At 39.4% G+C, this 24365-nt stretch overlaps 2 protein-coding genes across 4 annotated transcripts; one reads left to right on the top strand and one right to left on the bottom strand.

Annotated features, from left to right (window-relative positions):
• Nucleotides 1-1162: 1162 nt before the first annotated feature.
• msh6 (mutS homolog 6 (E. coli)) lies at nucleotides 1163-10171 on the top strand. Of its 2 annotated transcripts, none has more exons than XM_030155422.1 (10): nucleotides 1163-1565; nucleotides 2453-2658; nucleotides 2775-2947; nucleotides 3829-6400; nucleotides 6945-7231; nucleotides 7933-8050; nucleotides 8143-8232; nucleotides 8342-8496; nucleotides 9318-9517; nucleotides 9607-10171. In XM_030155422.1, the coding sequence occupies exons 1-10, from the start codon at nucleotides 1297-1299 to the stop codon at nucleotides 9686-9688; spliced, it is 4152 nt and encodes a 1383-aa protein (XP_030011282.1). In that variant the 5' UTR covers nucleotides 1163-1296; the 3' UTR covers nucleotides 9689-10171. The 2 variants fall into 2 exon arrangements, with proteins under 2 accessions (XP_030011282.1, XP_030011283.1); XM_030155423.1 differs by having other exon boundaries at nucleotides 1297-1565; nucleotides 2456-2658.
• fbxo11a (F-box protein 11a) lies at nucleotides 9795-22476 on the bottom strand. Of its 2 annotated transcripts, none has more exons than XM_030155424.1 (22): nucleotides 22141-22476; nucleotides 20169-20293; nucleotides 19950-20031; nucleotides 19156-19300; nucleotides 18790-18919; nucleotides 18055-18138; nucleotides 17834-17966; nucleotides 17634-17740; nucleotides 17399-17510; nucleotides 17220-17326; nucleotides 16593-16730; nucleotides 15476-15693; nucleotides 15207-15387; nucleotides 14929-15051; nucleotides 14594-14679; nucleotides 14403-14479; nucleotides 14119-14262; nucleotides 13110-13220; nucleotides 12821-12928; nucleotides 12595-12703; nucleotides 12408-12506; nucleotides 9795-11482 (listed from the first exon to the last, which is right to left on the bottom strand). In XM_030155424.1, exons 1-22 carry the CDS (start codon nucleotides 22232-22234, stop codon nucleotides 11353-11355), a joined length of 2643 nt encoding a protein of 880 aa, XP_030011284.1. In that variant the 5' UTR covers nucleotides 22235-22476; the 3' UTR covers nucleotides 9795-11352. The 2 variants fall into 2 exon arrangements, with proteins under 2 accessions (XP_030011284.1, XP_030011285.1); XM_030155425.1 differs by having other exon boundaries at nucleotides 19156-19297.
• Between the last annotated feature and the right edge of the window lie 1889 nt (nucleotides 22477-24365).

Raw genomic sequence — 24365 nt, 5'->3', positions numbered from 1 at the left:
AAGAGTTCATTTCACTTCAGTAAGACAATTTGACCCATAAAGACACTAAAAAAAACTTAGCTCATTCCTGATCTTATCACAAACAAACTCAATATATTTGGAGATATGTAATCTGGACAGGAAGAGGATGACAAATTATTCAACTCTTTTCTTTCAAAGAGGATTAAGAGGTTGTGGGGGTCTTCACAGAAAACCTAATTTTCTAACAAGCATTTCACATAATGAATTTCTGTCATTAGTAACTGCAGTTGTATTAAACTGTCAGGGAGCTATGCAATAAGAACCAAGTAGAATGTTTATCCAGTGCCGAAAGTAGGTAAACATTCTAGGTTTTTTTTCCCTTTTCTTTCAAAAACCACAGACAAATGTTGCTTCTCTGTCTGATTTGAGATGACAGATATTCAATAAATGTGAAGGACCCAACATCATTGATAAATTTCCCTTACCTGAAGAAGCATTTGTCTGTGATCTGTGTGTCTATGATAACTGTCATTATCTTCACTCATATAATTATTAGAACTTCAATAAAATGCTATTAATAAAAAGCTTGAGCAGGCTGAAAGCTTCCACATTTACCTCAGTCTGACACAAGAAAAGCCCTGCTGCAGTCTGAAAAGTAACAAAAGCTGTCGGATGAACTGTCAAATTACAGTTTTCATCCCCTTCCTGTCTAGTGAAAACCACATTATATCAACTCATTTGCCTCTCCTCGATCCACTGCAGGGCCACAAAAGGCTGCCAATAGCTCATACTGATAAATGGTCTGTTGCCCTTTCCTTAAATCATGAATCACTCCCTGCATAGTGCACTGTGGCTCATGCACTGAATGTTTGGAGCCAAAAGAAGATGGAGTCTTGAGATTGCTAATCAAATTAATCCTGGACTGTGTATCATACTGAGGCTGTATTAGAAATGTGTATAAGTTTAGGGAAATAATCATGGAGTAGTGGAAGAAACTGAAACTGTAAATAGCTTAATCCTGTATTTTAAGAGCCATGCTATTTGCACATGACAAGTTAGTAAAAAAAATAATAAAATGAAATAAAATAAAATAAAATAATTATGCGCGCCAACGGAAGTCCTGCCTTGTACGTCACTTCCGTATGTTTGTGAACTCGCTTGTGATTGGAGAAGAGTTGAAGCCACGCCCACGACATCCGGTGCGTGTGTTTCCCGCGAACTAGAGGTCCCCGCGCTCTCTGTGTGGCTGTGTGTTTGCTAGGTGATGCACGGAGCACGTTGGCGTTAGGATTAGCTTAACAAGAAAGTACTCAGCGTCTATTAAAACTCGGAAACATGGCGAAACAGAGCTCCCTCTTCAACTTTTTTACCAAGTCTCCGCCGCCGGTGTCCAAGCCGAAGCCGAAGCCCAATCCCTCTCCGGCCGAGGCGGACCTGCCCTCCTCGGTGGAAAAGTCCAACTCCTCTCCGAAAGAACAAGCCAAACAAACCCCGCAGCTGCAGACTGCTAAGACCAGCAAAGTCAAACCAAAAAGTAGCTCCAAATCCAGAAAAGTGGCGTTTAACATGCTGTTCGGAGACAAGACACCGAAAGATAAAGAAAGGTTAGTTGGGAGCTGTATAATTCCTGGAGTTGTTGTAGCTTAGCATACTTTTCCTATAGTTTCCTCTTCCCGATGAATGATTACAAGAACTTTGTCCCCATTTGAGCAAATACGCATTCATGATACCATTCAGCGTTATATTTATATGCCTATAGCTTGGTGTTGACATCAGTTAAACTTCCGTTTTCTTGTTTTTGTACGTGACGCACATATTTTCTGCAGAAATCACAGGTGTTTTAATGAGTCCTGCAGACCATGTGGTTAGACTCATGGTCAAATCAAAGATACCTGAAGTAATTGTAATCCCCCATTGACAGTTACTCGTTAGTATTGGTAGTGTGGACTTTTCAAGGTAGACTTTACACAATTAGCCGCTGTAGTAATTGCACAACGGATCAATGACAACAACAGTCACCCTTGTCTACCAATAAACAAAATGTCTGTAGTTTGAATCTGCTGCCATTAGTAGGTACATGCAGGAGGTTGTTGTGTAAGACTAGGCCGACATTTGGTAATCATATAAAATAGTGTTTACTCAAATAACCCATAACAGATTATAACAATTTAAAATATTAAGGAAGGTTAAGGAAATTCGTTTAAGACTGTAAATGCATGTAATTAAAGATGTGCTTTAACTGTAATAAGAACCAGTTTTGACCAATTAATATCAAAGTGCTTGGAAAGTAGTAACAATACAACATCCTTCTCTCCCTGTTTGCATCTCTACAGTGAGCATGAAATGTGAAAAAAGACAAACTTGTAATGGGGAAAAAAATTACTTAACATATTGCATGTAATTCTTATGTACTGTGGTTGTTCTGTTTTAGTGGCTAGAAAATGCACATACTGATCTGTCTTCTAAGTGTTATTTTTAAACTTTCTTTCAGTAGCTCCTCATGTGCATTTAATGCTGGTTCACTTGTGTGGGCGAAACTGGAGGGGCACCCTTGGTGGCCATGCATGGTGGTACCACAGCCTTTAACTGGACAGCAGATGAGAGGCCGCGGTCGGGACCAGCGCATACATGTCCATTTCTTTGATGAACCTCCTACTAGGGGATGGGTCAGCACCAGATACATTCGAGAGTACCAAGGTTGTCTACAGTTATTACCGTAATTGTCACTGTGTGCTTTGTCCTCTCAGTAGGATACAGACAGTTCTTGTCATCTGTGAATGATGAGGTCTTTCTGTTGTCCTCTGTTGTTGCAGGGTCTGACAGCAGCGATGCTAAACCAGGGGGAGTGTTTTTCACTGGCAAGCCTGTTATCCGCCATGCAATGGAGCTTGCTGATGGTGTTATGTTTGACAGTCCTGAAAAAAGATTGAAGATGCCTGTCTGCATGGATCCATCTGATGAGGAAGACGATGATGAAGAAATGGAGGTAACTATGGTAGTAGTGTGTCATTAGTTTGCACCATAGAAATAATCCAAATACAATAGTTTTTTATGTGTAAAATTGGAAATTCAAGCTTTGTTTTTATTTCAGAATACACAGAGGTATTAATTTTTTTCCCCTTTATTTATTTATGTGAACTTACAAATATGCATGTGTGTGTGTGTTTGTATATATATATATATATATAGATAGATAGATAGATAGATAGATAGATATAGATAGATAGATACACACATACACACAAATTTGAAGGGGGTTTATATATTTTTGTATGCAAGTATATTATGTCTGGCTGTATATAAATTTAACAAAGGTCCAATATTTGGTGTGGGGTGGGGGGTGGGGCAGTTGGATAGGAACTGGATACAACAGTTTCAAGTTGTAGATTTCTTGTTGTACATTTGAAAATTGAAAATACAAAAAGACCTTGATCAAAAAAAAGAATACATTGAGATAAAGGCTTCATTTCCAAAACAGCTGATTAATTCCTGAACAAACATTGTTATTCAGTAGACAAGTTAAAAGAATCTCAACAGCAAACTAGGATAAACAATGGTGATTTAAAAACAGCAAACACCAAAGAAGAATAAAATTATGTAGAATGACTTGTGGTAATTAAAATATAAGCCACTCAAATTGACTAAGTAAACCACCTGCAAGTAAAATATAAAATCCAAGGGATAATATGAAGTGAGGTTTTTTCTTCACGTGTAATGAATAAAAGGGGATTTTACAAAATCGGTAAACAGATAGCTGACACTGGTATCATAATCTCCTCATGATAGAAATATACAGTGTGTTTGTTCTAACCAGGTCAGGAATCCAGGTTTTGCTTTTTAATTATCTATAAATATGTCTATTGACAGGTTGATAAGTCAACATCCACTGATGAAGAGGACACTGATGAAGAAGAACAGAAGAATGAAGACACAAAGTCACCTAAAGTCAACCGACGCTCGTCCCGTGCTGCAGTGAAATCAGGAAATAAACCGAAGCGTCGTCGCATTATTGTAGCCTCAGACAGTGATGGATCAGATGAGGAGTTTAAGCCAGAACATGCAGCGAGCAGCAGTGAAGATGAAGAGGGAGAAGGGACAGTGAATAGTGAAGAGGAAGAGGAGAGCTCCCAGGAGTCAGAGCCAGATAGCCCCGTCAAACCTGTAAAGCGCAAACGTCCCGCTGAGAAGGCAGCTAATCCCAAAGCTAAAATAGCCAGTACCCCGACTAACGCACCGAAACGAGCTCCAGCAGCTATTACCCTTGACACAAAGTCCCGTTTGTCAGCCTTCTCTGCTCCAGACAGCTTTGAGAGCCAGACAAATGGATCCGGCGGCAGTAGTGGGGCAACAGTTTGGGACCATGAGAAGCTCGACTGGCTGCAGGATGGCAGGAGGAAAGACGGCAAAAGGCGGCGTCAGACAGAGGATGACTATGACCCCTCCACCTTATACGTTCCAGAAGACTTTCTCAACAAAAACACTCCTGGCATGCGGAGGTGGTGGCAACTCAAAGCTGACATGTTTGATACAGTCATTTTTTATAAGGTGGGAAAGTTTTATGAGCTCTACCACATGGATGCTGTAATTGGTGTCAATGAGCTGGGACTGACTTTCATGAAGGGCACCTGGGCACATTCAGGTTTTCCAGAGATTGGCTTTGGACGTTTTTCAGATGTACTGGTTCAGAAAGGCTACAAGGTGGCTCGTGTGGAGCAGACGGAGACCCCAGATATGATGGAAGCACGGTGTAAGACCATGTTTAAACCCACAAAGTTTGACCGTGTGGTGAGAAGAGAAGTGTGCAGGATTATCACACGTGGCACCCAAACCTACAGCGTGTTGGACGGCGCTCCATCTGAGAGTCAGAGCAAGTTTCTGCTCAGCTTAAAGGAAAAGGCGGAAGAGGAGAGCTCCAGTTGCTGTCGTACCTACGGAGTCTGCTTTGTTGACACGTCTGTGGGTTACTTCCATGTGGGCCAGTTCCAGGACGATCGCCACTGCTCACGACTGCGCACCCTGATCGCACACTTTGTTCCCGCTGAGGTCCTCTTTGAAAAGGGGAACCCATCAGTCGAAACACGCAAAATACTGAAGGCCTCTATGTCTTCTGCTCTGCAGGAAGGACTGAATGCAGGCACTCAGTTCTGGGATGCTCAGAAAACCCTCAAAACCCTTTCAGAAGAAGATTATTTTAGAGAAACTGCTGACAAGGAACAGGGGACAGGGAGTAATTTTCTTCCAGCTCTTCTAAAAAATATGACCTCTGAGAGTGATTCCTTGTGTCTCACCCCAAAGGATGGTTATGAACTCGCTCTGTCATCACTGGGTGGATGCATTTTCTACCTGAAGAAGTGTCTGATAGACCAAGAGCTGCTTTCCATGGCTAACTTTGAAGAATATGTCCCTGTTGACGTTGAGATGGAGAAAGCTGCTGGACCTGCAAGTTTTTTTGCACAGACCCGTCAACGGATGGTTTTGGATGGAGTGACACTGACAAATTTGGAGATATTTCAGAATGGTTCAGGAGGAACAGAAGGGACACTGCTGGAGCGTCTGGATACCTGTTCAACGCCATTTGGAAAGAGGCTCCTCAAGCAGTGGCTCTGTGCTCCTCTGTGTAACCCCACATCCATTTCAGACAGACTAGATGCAGTGGAGGATCTGATGGGAGTTCAGGCCCAGGCCACAGAAGTTTCAGACCTGCTGAAGAAACTCCCAGATCTGGAGCGTCTCCTGAGTAAAATCCACGGCATTGGCACTCCTCTGAAGGGCCAGGACCACCCTGACAGCAGAGCCGTTCTCTACGAGGAGGTCACCTACAGCAAACGCAAGATAGCAGACTTCCTTTCAGCCCTGGACGGCTTTAAAACGATGCAAGAGATTATATCTGTCCTCTCTCCAGTTTCAGGAGAGTTTAATTCGGCATTACTCTGTCAAGTGGTGAATCTGAAAGATGAAAAGAATGGCCTGTTCCCTGACCTTTCAGCTGAACTCCAGCGCTGGGACACAGCCTTTGACCACCAGAAAGCCCGCACTACTGGGGTCATAACCCCTAAAGCTGGATTTGACCCAGAGTATGACCAGGCTCTGACTGGGATCAAAAACTGTGATCGAGAGCTGCAAGATTACCTGGACAGACAGAAGAAGAGGCTTGGCTGTAAGAGTCTGACCTACTGGGGCACTGGGAAAAACCGCTATCAGATGGAGGTTCCCGATAGTGTCTCTGAGAGGAATATTCCCGATGAGTACGAGGTGAAGTCTACAAAGAAGGGCTGGAAGCGTTATGTGACAAAGGAGTCTGAAAGACTTTTCTCAGAGATGCAAGGATTTGAGGAGAAGCGAGATGCTGCTCTGAGAGACTGCATGAGGAGACTCTTCTACAACTTTGACAAGAACTACAAAGACTGGAAGACTGGTGTGGAATGCATGGCAGTGCTCGGTAAAAATCCTTTTTTTTTTTAAACATTTTTTATGTGCTTTATATTTTTAAAAGTAATTTTATTCAAATCCAAGAATATCATTATTTACTCCGCATAGTATTTCAGTATTTCTAGTTTATCTTCAGATTAGAGTTTTTCATCCTTTTGGTTCAGTGAACACATGGAAATGTGTTTGAATGTTTTTGATAAACTGAAAGATGATTTATGGGTTCTGAAAATTACCATATTCTGAAAGCTAAATAAATGCTTTAAAATCCCTTTTGGATTAATTGAAAAAATACACTGCCTTATTGTTACTCATATTTATTGAAGAATCTGAATACTGTTTCCATTACTGATTTTTAGTTATGTGTCACAGAAGAATACAGGTATTGTGATTCTTTCTGTCTGTTACCCTGGAAAGAAACACAGTCTTTTTATCCTATAAAACAAGTTTGCATTGCAGGTGTCTGCTCTGAATTCATTTCCTGCAGATGGAACCAATACAGCTGTCTTGTGTGCAGTTGAGTTGATGTGTATTGTTCATTTCATTTGTGTTTGTAGATGTTCTTTTGGCTCTGTCACGCTACAGTCAGGGGGGAGATGGACCAATGACCAGGCCACAGGTGGTGCTCCCTGAGGCGGGTCACCAGTTGAACTCTTTCATTGAACTCACTGGATCCCGTCACCCCTGTGTCACCAAGACCTTCTTTGGGGATGACTTCATCCCTAATGACATCTTCATCGGCTGCCCTGGCACCAGTGAAGGCAGCGATGATGAAAAAGGCTGTGCCTCGTGTGTCCTCGTGACCGGGCCCAACATGGGTGGAAAGTCTACTCTGATGAGACAGGTGCATGAATTATGAATGTGTTAATGCCATAAGGGTTGTTCTTTTGAGTGTAAATACAGAACAGCAGAGCCATCACCCTTTGCAAAATGCAGCACCGGTGAGATTGCTGTTGTTACTTTACAGCATTCAAATTACTGTAGCTCCTGAACTGCCATCCACAAAATTCAGATGGCATCAGAAAGCTGAGATCCTGAGCTTTTCAACACTTTTTAACACTTTACAGCAGCAATGTGGGACTCTGTTAGAAGTAGAAAGGAACTGTTTCAGAGACTTCCACACAGGCTAAAAACTATGAAGCCATAATATGGATCCTGAATGTTCAAGACCACAAAGCGTGTTTGAGCAGATGTAAAATAGCTGAAAGTTTATTTATACAATCTCAAAAAGTTTTGTTATAGACATTTACAGTTTCTGATAATAATGCAAAAAGCTTCAAGCCACACTATTTTAAGCATTTATCATTCATAGTAATGATAATTAATGGCCAGATATTGAACGTTAAGTTCTTCCTGAAAACAAAGGTGTAAAAGAATTGGCAAAAAAGATATGTTCTGACACTTGTATTGCAAAGAAAACATGAAGACACCTAGGCGCCTCTTATAATGGCAGTCTTAAAATGGTTAAATAAGTGATATCCCATGAATGTGAGTTTGACTTCATCGTGGACAGGGTAGTGATCATATGCGGCTTGTTTTGTGCAGTGTGGACTCATGATCATCCTCGCTCAGCTGGGTTGCTACGTTCCTGCTGAGAGTCTGCGCTTCACACCAGTCGACAGGGTGTTCACTCGGCTGGGAGCCTCAGATCGTATAATGGCTGGTAAAGTCCCAAAGTCTTGTATCGTACACTACAATAACCTGAACTTCCACTTCCTGAGCTAAACTTGTATCGTACTCATATGTGTCTTCTAGGAGAGAGTACGTTCTTCGTGGAGCTGAGTGAGACTGCCAGTATCCTGCATCATGCCACAAAACACTCACTTGTGCTTCTGGATGAATTAGGTGCATGTCGTCTTCTTACCGACAGTACAGAGCCATCATCGGTGTGTTTGTCTTAGCTGTTCTTTTTGTCTTTCTTAGTTGTTCTTACGCCATCTCGTCCTGTCTGTAGGAAGGGGCACAGCCACGTATGACGGCACAGCCATTGCTAGTGCTGTCGTGAAGGAACTGGCTGAGAAGATCTGCTGTCGCACACTCTTCTCTACACATTACCACTCCCTGGTCGAGGACTACGCCAACAACCCTGCTGTGCGTTTGGGCCACATGGTGAGTACATCCATAACATTAAAATGAAGCTGCCCTTTTATGTACAGTATATTTTTAAGGTCACTCAGCATTTAATCCCTCTCTTAAAGCAGGGGTTCCCAACCTTTTTTTTTTGCCACATATGCTAAAATAGTCCTCCACTGACCATCTAAGTTTTACTCTGCAATAAAAAATAAGTGTCATACTAAAGAATCATCTGTGGTTGAAGTATTCTAACCTCTAGCATGAGTCTGCAAGTTAAGCTTATATTTAACAACTATTTAAGTTTGAACAATCTGCATCTAAGAAGTCTTAGCATATGGTATATTTACTATTTATAATTCCTTGCTAGATGAAATGTTTACATTACCTTCAGCTATTAGTTTAGATGTATTCTCAGCTGCAGCCTGTGGCGTTAAAGGGATTTCAATTCACTCATGTCAATATTCAGCCAAATGGTTATCGTAAATTCCCTAAAGATCAGTATAATGTTGGTTTGAAATCCTGTTTGCTTGTTTTCTTCACTAACAAATGCCTGTGTGGATTTACGTAATGTTTTTTATTACATTTTCTAACTATACCTCGGGTTCAGAATCATTGCCTTAAAGCAGTCGTTTGTTCAACAGCAATGAATTCCCTTCCAATAGAACTGAATACCTCTGTATTTAGGTAATTTACTATTTGAGTTTTTCTATCATCAGTAAACAAAATGTGTATCTGGCAACACTACATAGTTGTTTTTTTAAAAAAGCAGCCATGTGGAGGATGATGGTTAAATATCTGAAATATGCAGGTGTAATGCCTTGTTGTTTAGTGCCTTTACCATGCATTACCACTTTCAGGCGTGCATGGTGGAGAATGAATGCGAGGATCCAAGTCAGGAGACCATCACATTTCTGTACAAGTTCATCGGCGGTGCCTGTCCGAAGAGCTATGGCTTCAACGCCGCTCGGCTCGCCAGCCTGCCCGAGGAGGTCATCCAGTCAGGTCACAAGAAGGCCAGAGAGTTTGAGAAGAGCACCATCAATCTGAGACTCTTCAAGTATGTTACACTGACCCTAACCAAAGCAATGACTCGGATTTCCTGTACAGGCTTATTGTGATTGATTTTTCAATATTTTTCTTTTATAGGAAACTCTGCCAGTTCACTGAAGATGCCACTCTGGGGAAAACACACTTTGCATCTCTTGTTCAGATGATCAACACACTGTAGTTCTGTTATTTTTTTGTCGTTAAAATTCTGTTCACTTAGTACTACAAAAAAACACTACTGTAATGAGCTAATAAAGTTTATTTTTAAAAAATGACAATGTTTCATCTAGGAAATTAAACCCTTTTAATTCACGCTAGCGCCTACATAACGGTTATTGAATACTTCACAATATATTAAGTCTAGATGTTATGATACATGCATACATTTCAGTCTGTATGAGAACCCACAATCACCAGTACACATGGATGGGGGGGAGAGGGGTAATGAAACCATATAGCGCTGTATATAGATACTTGTCTCAGCTTCAGTAGAGTAAAAGCCTTTAAATTCTCCAGCAACATTGGTGAAAAAAGAAAACAAAACATCAAAATTTTTCATGCTTTCACAAGACTTGTCTCTTTCATTCTGAACCTAAATAAAGTGAGAAAATGTCCCATTAAAAGTAACTCAGACCTGGTTAAAAAGCAGCATGGATTTGACAGAGGGTTCAGAAATAAGACTGGTAGATTTGTTACCCCCCCAGATGAATCATGGATAAGATGTAGCTTTTGTTTTACACTGAATCTAGATATCATTAGATGCATTCCTATCAGGGGCGTAACAGCATCTTAACCAGCAAAGTATTATGTTCTAATTAATGAGGAGCTTGACAAAACAAATAAAATGTCACATTTACATCTAAATTTGACTTTTTGGTTAAGCTGCTGTTTAAACTGAAACTAAATTAACTACCTGTCAAACAAATTATGCATAGAAATTATTTAAATCCAGATTCTTCCCTCATGTATATGGAGCACTTCTAAGCCAACCATATGATTTTAGATCAAGTCTTGTGAAAGCACATTTCAGCATTCATCTATTTTTTTCTGTATTGCAAATGTAAAAGCCAACATTGCTGGAGAAAATGTGTAGTGTTTTCCTCTCTTTTCTCTGATCTCTTTCACAGAAAGAAGTTAGATACTGTGACATGAGTATAATTACAGCAATTCTAGGGTATAATAACCAAAAAATTAACACATTTAATAAAATAAAGACATTCAAGTACAGTAAGATTTTTGCATGAAAATACAAAACTACACAAAAAGCATTAAAATCAAATCTCAACAGTTGTTTCGAGGGGAAAAAAAAAAAGCTGAAGTGCTAGGTCATTTTTCCCGTACATCTTATACGAGCACGTCGGTTGCTCAGTGATGGAAGCATTATTGTATTGGGGCCTTTGCCTCCATGTGAAGTTACTGTATGCCTCTTCTTGCTGAGCATCTGTCCACACTGGGTCTGTACATGACTGCAGTATCTTGGTCTTCCACGTCTTCAAGACCAATGAGTCTCGTGGCTTTTGTCTGTTTCGCACCAGTGTCACTTACTTGACCAACCCAACACACCCACAAACCCTGAGTCAGCTGCTCCTCTGCTCCGTCCCACTGATGACACCTTTTCTGTCAAATAACTGAAGGAAAACAAAAAGCGAGGCATCCATGAACGGGTTTTTTTTTTTCTAAATGACTCCTTTTAGCATATTTGTGTCCAAGTCTCTTTAAAATTCACTGTATATTCTCTGTCAAAGTGAACCTGTACTTAAAGTTTTGATTTCCCCTTCCACTGCAGAACGTAAAGTGTCTTTTAGTCCATTACTGCTGAAGCGCCAACAACCTGAGGCCTTGAGCTCAGTTGTGTTGCAGTGTATTGGACTCTATAGGGGGAGCCGAGTCATACAGTGTGTCTGTGTCGTGAGTCGGCTCTCCAGCTAATGTGCAAGGATTTGACAGTGTCCCGGCACCGCAGTCACAGAAGAATCTGTAGGTGGAGAGAAGAGAAGAACTCAGAACATGATGATAGACTATGTTTTACTACCAAGACGTCGTCATTGGACAATAGATTTTAAAATACTAACTTTTTTTGTATTTACAGTTGCGGAAAAAATTATTAGACCATCAAAAGTCATCCATAACAGTGGTTATGCAAACAAGTACAAACTCCTGTGTGTATTGTGATTAAAACAGAAAACACGGAATGCCTTAAAGCACTGTTTTTAGCAGTACAATGCCATAGCTATTGATGTAAGAACTTAAGGGATTTTAATTATCAAGAAAACATGGAAAATGCTAGCTCTTAAATTAAACTCTTATGAGCTATTTTTGTTGTTATCATATTTTATTTGTCCAAGCAAATGTACCTTTAGTTGTAACCGGCATTAAAATGAACAAGAAATTGAAGAAAACAAGGGGTGGTCTAATAATTTTTTCCACCACTGTATAAAATGACTTATTTAAGCTCAGAATAAATAAAAACAAAAAGATACAGACAGTTATATCTATATTGGCACTCAGCTATCGGCCAAAATATAATTTTAAATACCTGTATCATCCAAGAACTTTCAACTATCAGTGCATCTTTCCTTTAACCACCGGAACATGCAGGTAATGAAGAGGTTTCTTTTTCAGTGTTTAACATGAAACACTGGTAAATATATGTTGTATTTAACATTATAAAAGCAAATATTTTAGGAAAGCCAGAAAAAAAAAACTACATTTTTTAGCCTTTGTGCCTCCTTTAGAACCTTGTAAATCATCTTGGAGCCGTGAGATTTATGTAGACACACACTGATCCTGAACATGTCAGGAGTCATGTTTAATCGTACTGTAGTTCAATCTAAATTAAAACAAGGCTGCAAGTGAGAGACACCGTTTCATTTGGTTAGAAGGGATCAATTAAAACACACCTATCATGTCTAATGAACTCCACGTCATGTCCTTGGTGACACTTCTTGATACAGTTCACACAGATGGCGTTGCGGTCTGTTGTGTTACAGGTATGACACCTGTAGAAATCCAAGAAGATGCACTGGTAAAAATCTAAATTCGTCCTAGGAACATATGAACTCATTTTAGAGTTTAAACCTGAATTACCTGTAGAAATCGTGCATTGGGTAGCTGGTGTAACTTGAAATCTTGTAGAGGCACTGGCCTCTGCTAACAGCCTTTTCAATGGCATCTTGATTGTTCATTATCTTATTATCTACAGGGAAAAACAAGAACCTTGTAAACTACAATTTGATCAATTTAATCTTTGAACAGGCAATTTTAGTGTGTGTCACTGAGGGAAAAAAAAGAAAAGACAGTTGAGAATAAATACCTTTCATTGTAACATTGACGCCAGATGCAAGAAACAACCCTCCAAACCGGTTGTTGAAGATCTGATTGCCCTCCAGAGTTGCTGTGGCATGATTGGTGATCTCAATACCTAAAACATGTCAATTCCAAACAAATACAGTGTTCTTACTAAAATGAGATTCAGTAATGTACAACAGTTTGTTTACACAGACACATTTCTTACTGTGTTAAAAAGCCATAATAATTATGCATAAAAACTGGAATGGTTTTAAATAATGATGGACCGTAGGCTGTGTTTTGGTACTACCCACCTGCAGCAAAGCCATCAAATATCCTGTTTTTCCGCAGTACAGGGTGGCTGTTGGTGCTAATGAGAACTCCTGCTTGGGCGTTTCGGAAGATGTCATTTTCTTCTAGCAAACCTGGAAACCAAAAACAGACCGTCAATCAAGAGATAGATCGTCCATAGTACCACATAGCCGAACCTATCTATACATTTAGAGGTGGAAATAAGTCTGACTGTGTTATTATTCTGGAAGAGGTGGAAAAATACCTCTGGCTTGTTTATGTTTCTTTAAACAATTGTCTTTGGTGGCACAAGGCCCAGGATGTTGCTTTTGCAAAATAGTGTTGATGGGGATTTGTTTTGGTGGAATGTGGAGAGGCGAGCTGTGGAATTAAAAAGCTAAATCCGCTCAAAAGACAACCCCACATGAAAAGATAAAAAATGTAGGTCAACTATCAGATATGACTTTCACAATGTAGGTTGCTGCTGTTCCCTATAGTGAGGGGGACTTTGAAATTAGTAACATGCAAATACCATAAGGGCAGGAGGATGTTGTCTGAGAGTTGCCAATGGCAGGCTTTAATACTGACAGACCGTTTTGAGTCAGACTAGATCATCAATCATCAACTGGCATAACTTGATATGATTATGCCAATGAATCAAACATTAGAAGGTATTTAAGGAGGCAAACATGTCTGTTAAATGTAATATTTTCCGGGATTTACATTTTTGAGTGCTGCTGACTAACTACACTGTCTGGTGTTTCAAAAATATTTATTATTCCACAATTTGAGATGTCATAAGATTAAAAGATAAAACAAATATTATTTTCCAACATACAGAGAAGGTTGTCTAGCACTTAAAGCACCTCACAGCATCCACACAATGACTTTATTCTAGTTTCTAGAAACCCCAAAGGGGATTTCTTACTGTCTGCTCCACTAGAAAAGTCATTTTTGACTATCGGACTGTACCTGAACAATATCCATGCTTTTCTAAGGCTTCAACTTTTGTATTATAAATTGACGTGTTACCTCTTCCTCCATTGAATATGCAGATCCCCCCATCTCTCCCATCGTGAATCTTATTCCTCCGCAGGGTCGGGTTGCTGTCCGTCTTGATCCACACTCCTGCCATAGCGTTGTCAAAGATCTCATTGTCCTCGATAAAGCCTAAGCCTGAAAAAATATATTTTTGTTTCATCATCAGGGCTATAAGGGGAAATGACTGGTGATATTTATCAAAATAAAGTGATCAGCAAAGAAACGACCAAGAAAACATAAGTATCCAAGAGAAAAAGAAGTTTGCATCTCCTTACCTGAGTTGTAAACCAAAATGCCACCATTCTGGCCTCCCCAGATCTTATTCCGCCTGATCTTGGGATTGCTACCAGTTCTGAAAAACAATAAAGAAAAGTACACATGAAGGGCAGCTGATGAATCACTGCACTTGCTGCATAGTGCCTACCTTTAACAGAGCATTTCATTATTACATTTATTTTCCACCAACCTAATTTGAACTCCAGAGTACATGTGATTGTAGATGTCATTGTCTTCCAGCACACCGTGGCCATTGTCATAAAAGTAGACCCCAACCTGTTGAATGACAAGAGTAAAAGCCCATTATTATTAGCTCAAGTTCAGATAAGATACTTGTTAAATGTCTTCTTTTTGCTGAAGACTGCTTAAAGAAATGCTGAACTGCTGCAGTTTATGACATCTGACATCTTGGGTGTATGTCAGGTACAACATATATGTAATCAGATTGATACATCAGTTTGTCTAAAAGTTTTCACCCTGGACTTACCTCTCCTCACTTGATTCATTAGTAGCCTGTAATCTTACCTGCTTCCCACTGTGTATCCTGTTCCTCCTCAGGACTGGCGTGCTGCCTGTTGTCACCCACACTCCTGCCAGTGTGTTGCTGTACACTTCGTTCTCCTCTATGACGCCTTGTCCTTTTTCATGCTGTTTGATACAAAACAGCCATGCATAGAACATTAAGTGAAAACAATCCATGACATAGGATGACTATTAACACAGATGACATTTTATGATAACCTCATCACCTGACCTTCAGCAAAACATTTCTATTGTTTGCATAAGTGCATGAAAATATTTACCACGTATATGCCGCCATGCTGGCCATCATGGATCTTGTTGTGTCTAACAATAGGACAGCTGTTTGTCCTGATCTGGATTCCAGCCAAGGCGTTACCGTAGATGTCGTTTCCTTCGATGAGGCCTCGGCCATCACCAAAAATATAAACTCCACCTTGGTTACCATTAAAAATGGCGTTACCCCTGTATTCAGACAAAATACATTTTAGAACATGACACAATACGATACTTTTCTATTTAAAACATACTCTGACAGTCCGGACACACTGACCGTATTGTGGGGTCACTGTTAGAGGTGATCCACACGCCAGCAAAGTTATTTGCATAGATCTTGTTTTCGATGAACTGGCCACGGCCCTTTTCATGAACATAGATTCCCCCAGTCTGGCCATGATGGATCTCACAGCGCACCACTGTTGGATTGGCGTATGCCTTCACCTCAAAGCCGGCTATACGGTTCCTGTGGATGTTACAGCTCTCAAAATAACCCTGCAGATAAAGAGGAAAATATAAAATTAATTCACGCCCTACATTTCAGTCCACGACCAAGTGACTAACAGAGTGAATCATGACGTTAAAGACCTTTCCTCTTCTACTGTGACTACACAGCTGCTCTACAACAGTATGCTGTAGATAAACACACATAACAGGCCTAAAAGTACAGATGCAATGGTAAATATTCATATTCATAAGAACTTAAACGGGGGCGATGACTCTGATTCATACAGCCATGTCATAACAATAACGCAGCAGCATTTTTAAGTGACAAGTCTACCATAACGTGAAAAAAATGCACTGCACGAGAAACCATGAACATGAGTTTGAGGAGTTGCTTAGTACTTATCTGACGGTAAATGTATTGCAGGTGGTTCATACAGCAAACTAAAAGTAAATGCTTAGAAAGGTTAAACTACTACACTGTTCTAAATGTGGTTTGTGTACTGTACATTTATCAAATTCTCCCGCATGTCACAATTTTTTTTTAAACTATAATTTTATAATTGTTGAATATTAACTTTTAAACTGTATTGGTAATTGTGTGGGTTCTTCTTTGCACCTTAATTTCTTGAGTGCGGTTTACATTAAAACTTCTTACAGATCTCAATTACATCCCTGCAAATAAATTTGTTGTTAAATTGTCTTCATGTTTTTTGCATTTACCACAGTGAAATGCAAACAATATAATAGAAATATAATAAAAGAAAAGTTGATAAATGCAGACAATCAGATTTGATTTGCATGCAAAACACTGCAACATAATTATTAGTGTTAAAAACATTTATAGTCCACATGAACAGAACTTAGTATGTTAGTAAAAAGACACATAAGGATGTCTAAATGTGCTCTGAGGGTAAACCAGACAGGCTGGGGACTCAATGGTATCTTACCATCCCATGGTCAAATGTAAAAACACCCACGTCTCTCCCGTGGTGAATATGATTCCGTCTGATGATTGGGTTGCCATGGTTTTTCACCCAGATGCCAGCCAGTGCGTTGTTTGAGATCTCATTGTCTTCATAGATTCCCTGGAAGAGGAACAAGACATTTTTCATGTCAATGATTATTCTGGTAAAAGTGACATCTTGAAAGTAACCTGACTAAAAACTGTACTGCTGGACAGTTTTGGCATAATTTGGAAAAATATCCCTATATTACCTTTCAACACATTGCAATTTAAGTGGTCTGAGAGGAAACAGGAAATGTATGCACTTGCACTTTGAGCTGTAAAAAAAATGTGTTTCATGACAGACTCTGTCTAATCACAGGTATTTTCAGACAAGCATGTGGATGAAATACATGACCGATAGCTGCAATTACTTATGGCTGATCAGATTCCATCGGACTTCCATTTTTCACAATGGTGTGAAACAATGTCAGGTTGTGTATATTTCACTCCCCTGATCTCAGCTCCTGCAGCTTCAATTCATTGGTGACTATGAAACCAGCATGCAATTCTATTATCCTTTAAGGGTTAACTTAATAACTAATTAAAATGAGAGATAGGTAAGAGTTACCTGTGCATGGTCAGTGATGTAAAGGCCAACATTTTCACAGTCACTGATGTTGCAGTGCTTGATTGTGGGACAAGCACCTTGACCACTGACACAGACAGCCGACCCCACTGAAACAATCAGCATCAAGGTTTAGTAGTAAACCAACATACGTATCTATCTTTAAAGAGTAGCAGTATTACCTGTACATGTGCTGCGTATGATACAGTGGTCGATGATGGGGCTGCAGTTGACTGTGATCTCCAAGCAGTGGTGTGCATTGTGGTGTTGGGCGGATTTATCATCAGGATTGAACTGCCATAGACACAAAAGGAGTTAACAACTTTGACTGACAAAAGTAGATTTAGAAATAGATTATTGATTCAGTTGGTTAAATAATTCACCCAATGCTACAACTGAGAAAAGAAGTCATCTCACCCTTATAGTCATGTATCCAACGTAAGCATCTTCAGAGCCTTCCATGAATACAAATGTTGAATCTCTGGTATTCTCAATTATAACTTTCTCTGCTACTTTCCCAGGAGCTGTGTGATAATAAGAAATTATAATCTAGACTCAACTAATACATCATGAATATGTATTATGAGTTCACACTCAATTCACACACAAACACGTACCAGCTCCGATCATAGTGATAGGTGACTCGATGTAGATCCATTCATCTGTGTAAATACCAGAGTGGACGAATATCAGGCCATCAAAGTGGGGCTCCTGACCTCCTCCAAGAGCATCCTCAATGGTGTCATAGTACTGAAAAAATATGACATGTAAACAACTGAACAAATTTAAATGAATAAAATGGGAACCATCTTCAAAAGGCTGCAAACAGTTCACTTACAAACATGTTCTCTCTCCCTTTATATCTGGCCGGATTACTGTAGAAGTGTTCTGCAAAGCCTGGCTTTACATGTGCTCCTTTATACTGTAAAATAGATGGCAGCATTATTATAATTGTTATTCATAATGATGAGAAAATATAATTCCTAAATATGACATTGCCATGACATTACATTTTCAGCAAGACCTGTTAAAAGCCATCACTCAAGAGATGCCTAAAACAGTTCTGTGCAGGAAACACAATCCTAAAGGTCGATGATTCACTAAGGAATGCAATTTAAACACACAGTTCTTTTCTATGCCCTGCATAGTGAATGTCACCATAATGGCCTCTGTTGCTGCCCTTTTGCATGGCATTAGCCAACTGCACACAGAGGACTTAAAGCCATCAAGAAACAACTCTATGCAACAAATATATCACTGTAAAGATTACAAGATGGTAAAGAGGGTTTAATTTATGTCTACTTCAGTTTGGAAAGCTGCACTGGCCTCCTCTAGTACAAACTAACACTACTGCATATCTACCATAAATTATCTTAATAACCATTAAGCACAGAGCACTACTCCAGGCAGTGCTGGAGATGCCCCCAGTAAAATATTAAATCAATGGTTGGCTTGCAGTAAAATATAGATTCTAATAAATCACTGTTAATTGAGCGAATAGTTAAATCTAAAAAGAAATGACAGATGTTTTTATTAAGTCAGCAATTAGTTAAGTCCATGGTAGGATACATACCAGCTGCTGAAAACTTTCCTTCCACGGGTTTGGCTGCTCATATTCCTCTGGATTTATCTGGTAGAACTTCCCTGCCTCTGGGTGCATCATGGGTCGTGTGTATTCAAAAACCTCCATATACAGCCGTTTCCTGAAACACAGAAGGCACAAAGACCATGAGCACCATTTGCATTTGTGGTAGAAGGTCTTTGTTTACAAGAGAGTAGCTTTTGTGCATCAGACTAAACCATCAATATCTGTGATGATCTAGACATGTTTAGTTTGAACTTAACAGTACATAACTAAGTCAAAATCAAATAACCCACCAATCAAAAGTCTGAGCATATTGTGTATGCATAGGCTTAAGCTTTGACCATTGAGTCTCACCAGAGGATGGGGTCATTAGCAAGCTCACTGAACCTCTTGCACACACATGCAGCACGGCACAAGTCCTGCTCCAAGAGGTAGGAGAAGATCTTTAACACCACTTCATCTGGAAGCTTCTCTTGCAAATATTGCTCTGCTGGAGCTGCTGGGGAGGGAACAATTAGAACCATTAAAAATGGCAAACCAGGTTTTGAAGGGGACTGCAAAGCCACAATTAATTCTGGATATTTGTCACAAGGGAATCACAAGAATGATCACTGGTCACCACAGTTTTGATTATGTGTAAAAATGGAAAGCATATTCTTGTTTTTACTTCAGTGTTCATAAGCACTGATGGTGTACAAATGTCTTAATAAAATACTTATGAAGGCTGGCACAGCTGGAGTATTATGATTTTTTAAAAAACATAACCTAACCCATTCTAACAAACGGTTCCAATGCTAGTCATACTTAAAATGTGCACTGTGCTTTAAATGCCTAAATGTGCATGTTACTGCATTCAACAGCTAAACACATCAATGTGTGATCAAACCACTTTTTACAACAAAATGTCACTTTTAAAATCTACAATTCTTCAAAATGACAAATTGCAATTCAAGTATTGTGATATTTTGTTTCTTAAATACCTCCACCTGAGCACACCAAACATCAGTATTTTGCTGTATATTTTAATCTGTGGATTTTAATCAAAATACAGCTCTTGAAAAATAGCAATTAGCAAACATACTGACAAAAATATACCCTTGTGATTAATACAGGTGAAATGTTTTCTCAAATGATGTATTCCTAATTACCTGGTAAATCCTGACACTTTCCTGAAACTCTGGGGCGCTTGGGTCGGTGTCCAAAGTTTTCTGTCATTGAAGTGGAAGCACCCTGTCAATTTCAAACACATGGTATGCATTTGTTATTGAGTTTAATCAAAATCAGTCATAGATTCATACCATCTTTTCATGGCCGCTTTCGACATCTTTGATAAATTTGCAGTTCTGATAATTTACTAAATAACATACCTCCATGTTTGTCTTTGTTGGACACACTGTTCTCTTGGGTAGAGACTTTCTTCTAAGTTGGTAGGGACTATTCTGAGCTCCTGGACCGGATTCTTCTGCAACCATATCTGCAGGAACGTCCTCATCTACAAATGGTAGAAAAAGAAGAAACTTATACATCATTTGTCAAATCAGTACAAAAGAATAAAGATAAAACATAAAAATGACAACAGCATATTAATGATGTAGCAACTGCTGAATGATGTAGAAAGTACAATAAAACCCAGTTTGTATCCATGTCTTGTCCCGTGTGATATCATCTTCCCTGCTGTCATCAAGTCCTGAAGCATGTGTAGCATGATCTAATCACTGGCATGAAGTGCGCTTTGCTCCAGTTTGGCTGAATGACCTTTTAAAGCACTGCATTCAGTATTAAGTTGCAAATAATCTGAAACAATTGCCCGAACAATTAAGTCAAGGAACAAAAGCCTGGAAAAAACACAATCTTCGTTACCTGCTCTGTGAAAACTACTAATAGATCTTATCAAACAGAACAAAACAAAAATAGCACTAATCCTACAATAAATAATCATGTCATTTATGGCATGATGAGTTCACCCCAGACCTTAGAGGCAAACCCTCTCTGCCTGGCTGTTGCTCTGGTTGCAAATATGACTCCTCGGCTACTAAGCAAGTAACCACTACAAACATGATCTAAGCGAGGTAAATCTTCTTGGTATTTGGACACCAATAAAATCAATGTATAGGTTGCATGTCTGACTTAATCAACACATCAAATCCATATGTGGTGCATCACTTAAACAGTTTACAGTACAACTGTCTCAGTTAAAAACTTTATTAAACACACATGTTGGAGGTTCATTGAACACTAAAAAACGTTCAAGATAAAGTAAATATGTAAAGACCCTGAGCAGCAATATGAATTGTTGAGCTCTGCATCAAGGATAGATGGGTTTTAAATCTGTTAGCACTCTTAAAAAAGGACATTGGATCTTCAATGTTCAATATATGTTGTATTGAAGAAATTGGAGGCATTGCCAAATCATTAAGTATTAAATTAACATCATCAAGTCTTTAACTGTAGCTTCTGAGTTAACATTAACTAGGACTATATCCCTTACATTAAGCCATTTAACTGATGCTATTCAAGTGCAACATTACGACATGTCATTAGTCCTCCTAATAACGCAGTACCCCATACATCAAATACAGTTCTAAGATTGATTAAGTTACTAATACTGACAGGGTAACTGCAACTAACTATATCTGAGGAGCGACCATATCTACTACAAAAATTGCAGCCAATGTCTCCTGTCAAAATGCCGTTTGTTGTTACACAGCTTTTCTCTAGAAAAATCCACAAACATACAGTGCATTAAATGTAACTGTAACCCTAATCCCAATATATGCACATAACATTTCATTTTAATGCTGCAGAGTCTGTGAAGGCTGGGGGCTTTTACATACGTCAGGACGCAGATAGCTAGCCAAACATGCTAATCATAACAGCTAATGCAGGCTAGGTTTAGATAGCATGCTACGACAAACCACTTTGTGTATCCTTCCCTGCGTTTGTCACTACTTACTCAAGCAGACCCTCATGTATCACTCGTAGTTTTCACATGTAATCTAATATTTGGCATCAAAAATAAGAAGCCAGACTGGTTAAGAGGTCAGACAAGTGAAAGAACGACAGAACAGAAGCAAAAATCAAGCAAAACAAAGCGCGGCCTGAGTGCTAGGTACAAGCACAAAAGCCTCGGTATTTCCTGAAACCACAGCGATGTTTAGTTCCTGCCATTAGCCACCCACTGTTTTACCACGACGGCAAACGTTATCATACCGTTAGCAACACGTATGAACACACACGGTACCTCCGACCCCGTCACGTTATTAAATCCAGTGTTCAGCCCTAACGCTCCCTGTTTGACAAGTCGTCTTGTAATGCTAATGCTAGCTTAGCTGATCTTACCTCTTTCCTGGTGGTTCCTCTCCGGCTGCACCGGGCGCGGCCTCGATACTCGCCTAGGTCTTCTGCTAACGTTGCTTGCTCTGACGGAGTTCATTTGGGTGTTGTTAATCTTGAGGAAATGTCGAAGCCTTCACAGCAGAAGAGGCGACGTTGGATACATCATCTATGTCTTTTTCTTCTGCATTGTACGATCTGCCATCATTCACCGCGGCTCCCGAAAAACGTCTCGCTGTGTGTTATTCCCGTTCCCCTGCACTGGTTTTACGCCTAGCCCCGTTCTACTGGAGCAGGAGGAGCCATAACAGACAGGCTCAGTCCGTCAGGCCTCAGTCACACATCACATGGGTGGAACTCTCGCCGTCACGTCGCACTGCCCGTGGAAAGCGCCCAATTCAACTGTGTTTGTATTCATTCTATTCAATTATACGGCTGATGAGGGAGCATACTCGTACAGCACAGTTCTGGACAACCTCTTCTGGTTTTAGCTTTACCCAGCCACTTAAATAATCATGCTGGTACTAGTTAACAAGATCAGACTGGAATTAATGGGACAGACCAAAACACAGTCTGCCCAGGTTTAGCTGCATTGATCATTTATTATATCATTTATTGAAAAGAATCAAATATTCAAAGACCCAGTACTACTTTTCTGGCAGCTCCCAAATGACTTTTTGTCTCTATTTAACCTTTCCTACATGATTTATCATCATTTATTATAATATGACCCACTGTATTTTGCTTTTTTTTTTTTTTTTACTGTTAATCATGTATTTCCCTATATTTATCCCTTTCATGCATTAATTATGAGAGCTTTAATCAAGATTTTTTTCCTGAGGGTTTTAATTCCTCTAGGCATAAAAAAAAAAACAATGCAAATGATTTTTTTTAAATTTTTTTTTATTTTTTTTTATGAGCCTATTTGAGATGCAAAAAGGTCCACTCAACTGGACACCATGCATTTAAATTTTGAAGCAAAGAAACATATTTACTGATATACTGTGTGAAAACTATGAAATACATTTTTTTAAAAATGCAGCTAATCTGACATTTTCTCACATTTTAACATACTCTAATACTACTCCCCCCTTCTCCCCCTCTCCCCCAGTCTCTATCTCTATCACTCTCTCTTTTTCTCTTTCTTTACCCTCTCTCTTTAACCCCAACTGGTCAAGGCAGACGGCCATCCTCTAGGAGTCTGGGTCTGCTCGAGGTTTCTGCCTGTTAAAGGGAAGTTTTTCCTCGCCACTGTCACCAGTCACAAGTGTTTGCTCCTGGAGGATTCTGTTGGGTTTCTGTAAATTGGCTTAGAGTCTAGTTATGACCAACTCTATATATAAAGTGTCATGAGATAACTTTTTTGTGATCTGGCGCTATATAAATAAAATTTGATTGATTGAGTGATTTAATTGGTTTTCCCCTGTAAGTCGCTTTGGAAAAAAGCGTCTGCCAAATGCATAAACATAAACATAGTCACTACTCACTTCATGGAGATAATATGCAAAAAAATACAACTTTTTGTTAAAACAAAAAAAACAACAACTGTTAATTACAGTCTAATAACAATAGAAAGCAATTGATTTACACTCAAACAAGTTACTGCAGATCAGGTTTATCAAGAACAATGAACTGCAGTATATGGGATGGTGCATAAGCATCCACTGTGTTGATTGATATGGGACTAAAACAACAAAATCCATTAATATATAAGAGAACAGATGTAGAATCAATGTCCAGTGTTGTGACCACTCTGCAGGAAAGGGTTAACATCCTATATTTAATTTAGATGTTCATGAAAACTCACAAAAAATTCAAAGTTTATTATATAAAAACAGAAAAAATGAATAAAAAGTGACTTTCTCAGCAAATATATCCTTAACTGAGCATACACCAAGTGTGTACATCCACTGTCAATTATCAAACTCCATGGGTTTTACTGGTGAATCAATGTTGTAGAAGATGATGGTGTTTCCACAGTAACTACGGAGCCTCTGAACATCCAAATGGGTCATATCTGATGACCATGAAAAGATGACAAACTGTATTTTACATCAATTATTTACATGTATTGATAGAATTAGTGGATCAACAGGTATTAGACATTTTAGATCAGTAGATGGTTTTGGTAGCCAGTGGATGTTTGGGTCTTTATGGGATAAGATACAAATTAAGCAGCAGAACTTATAGACCATAGGTGTCAAACGCATTTTAGTTCAGGGACCACATAC

The sequence above is a fragment of the Sphaeramia orbicularis genome, chromosome 15, assembly GCF_902148855.1.
Source record: "Sphaeramia orbicularis chromosome 15, fSphaOr1.1, whole genome shotgun sequence".
Classification (NCBI taxonomy): Eukaryota; Metazoa; Chordata; class Actinopteri; order Kurtiformes; family Apogonidae; genus Sphaeramia; species Sphaeramia orbicularis.
This window is presented reverse-complemented; position numbering and strand designations above follow the sequence as displayed.

What these genes read in the sequence shown, in the direction of transcription:
- fbxo11a (XM_030155424.1), bottom strand. Translation starts at nt 22,234, where the DNA reads ATGAACTCCGTCAGAGCAAGCAACGTTAGCAGAAGACCTAGGCGAGTA. An exon ending in AAGGGAGAGAGAACATGTTT is followed by an intron (nt 17,967 to 18,054) that starts GTAAGTGAACTG and finishes ATATTTTTTCAG; the next exon opens with TACTATGACACCATTGAGGA. An exon ending in TTACATTTGACCATGGGATG is followed by an intron (nt 15,694 to 16,592) that starts GTAAGATACCAT and finishes CTTTATCTGCAG; the next exon opens with GGTTATTTTGAGAGCTGTAA.
- msh6 (XM_030155422.1), top strand. Translation starts at nt 1,297, where the DNA reads ATGGCGAAACAGAGCTCCCTCTTCAACTTTTTTACCAAGTCTCCGCCG. An exon ending in GGAATGCATGGCAGTGCTCG is followed by an intron (nt 6,401 to 6,944) that starts GTAAAAATCCTT and finishes TTGTGTTTGTAG; the next exon opens with ATGTTCTTTTGGCTCTGTCA. An exon ending in AGTCTACTCTGATGAGACAG is followed by an intron (nt 7,232 to 7,932) that starts GTGCATGAATTA and finishes TGTTTTGTGCAG; the next exon opens with TGTGGACTCATGATCATCCT.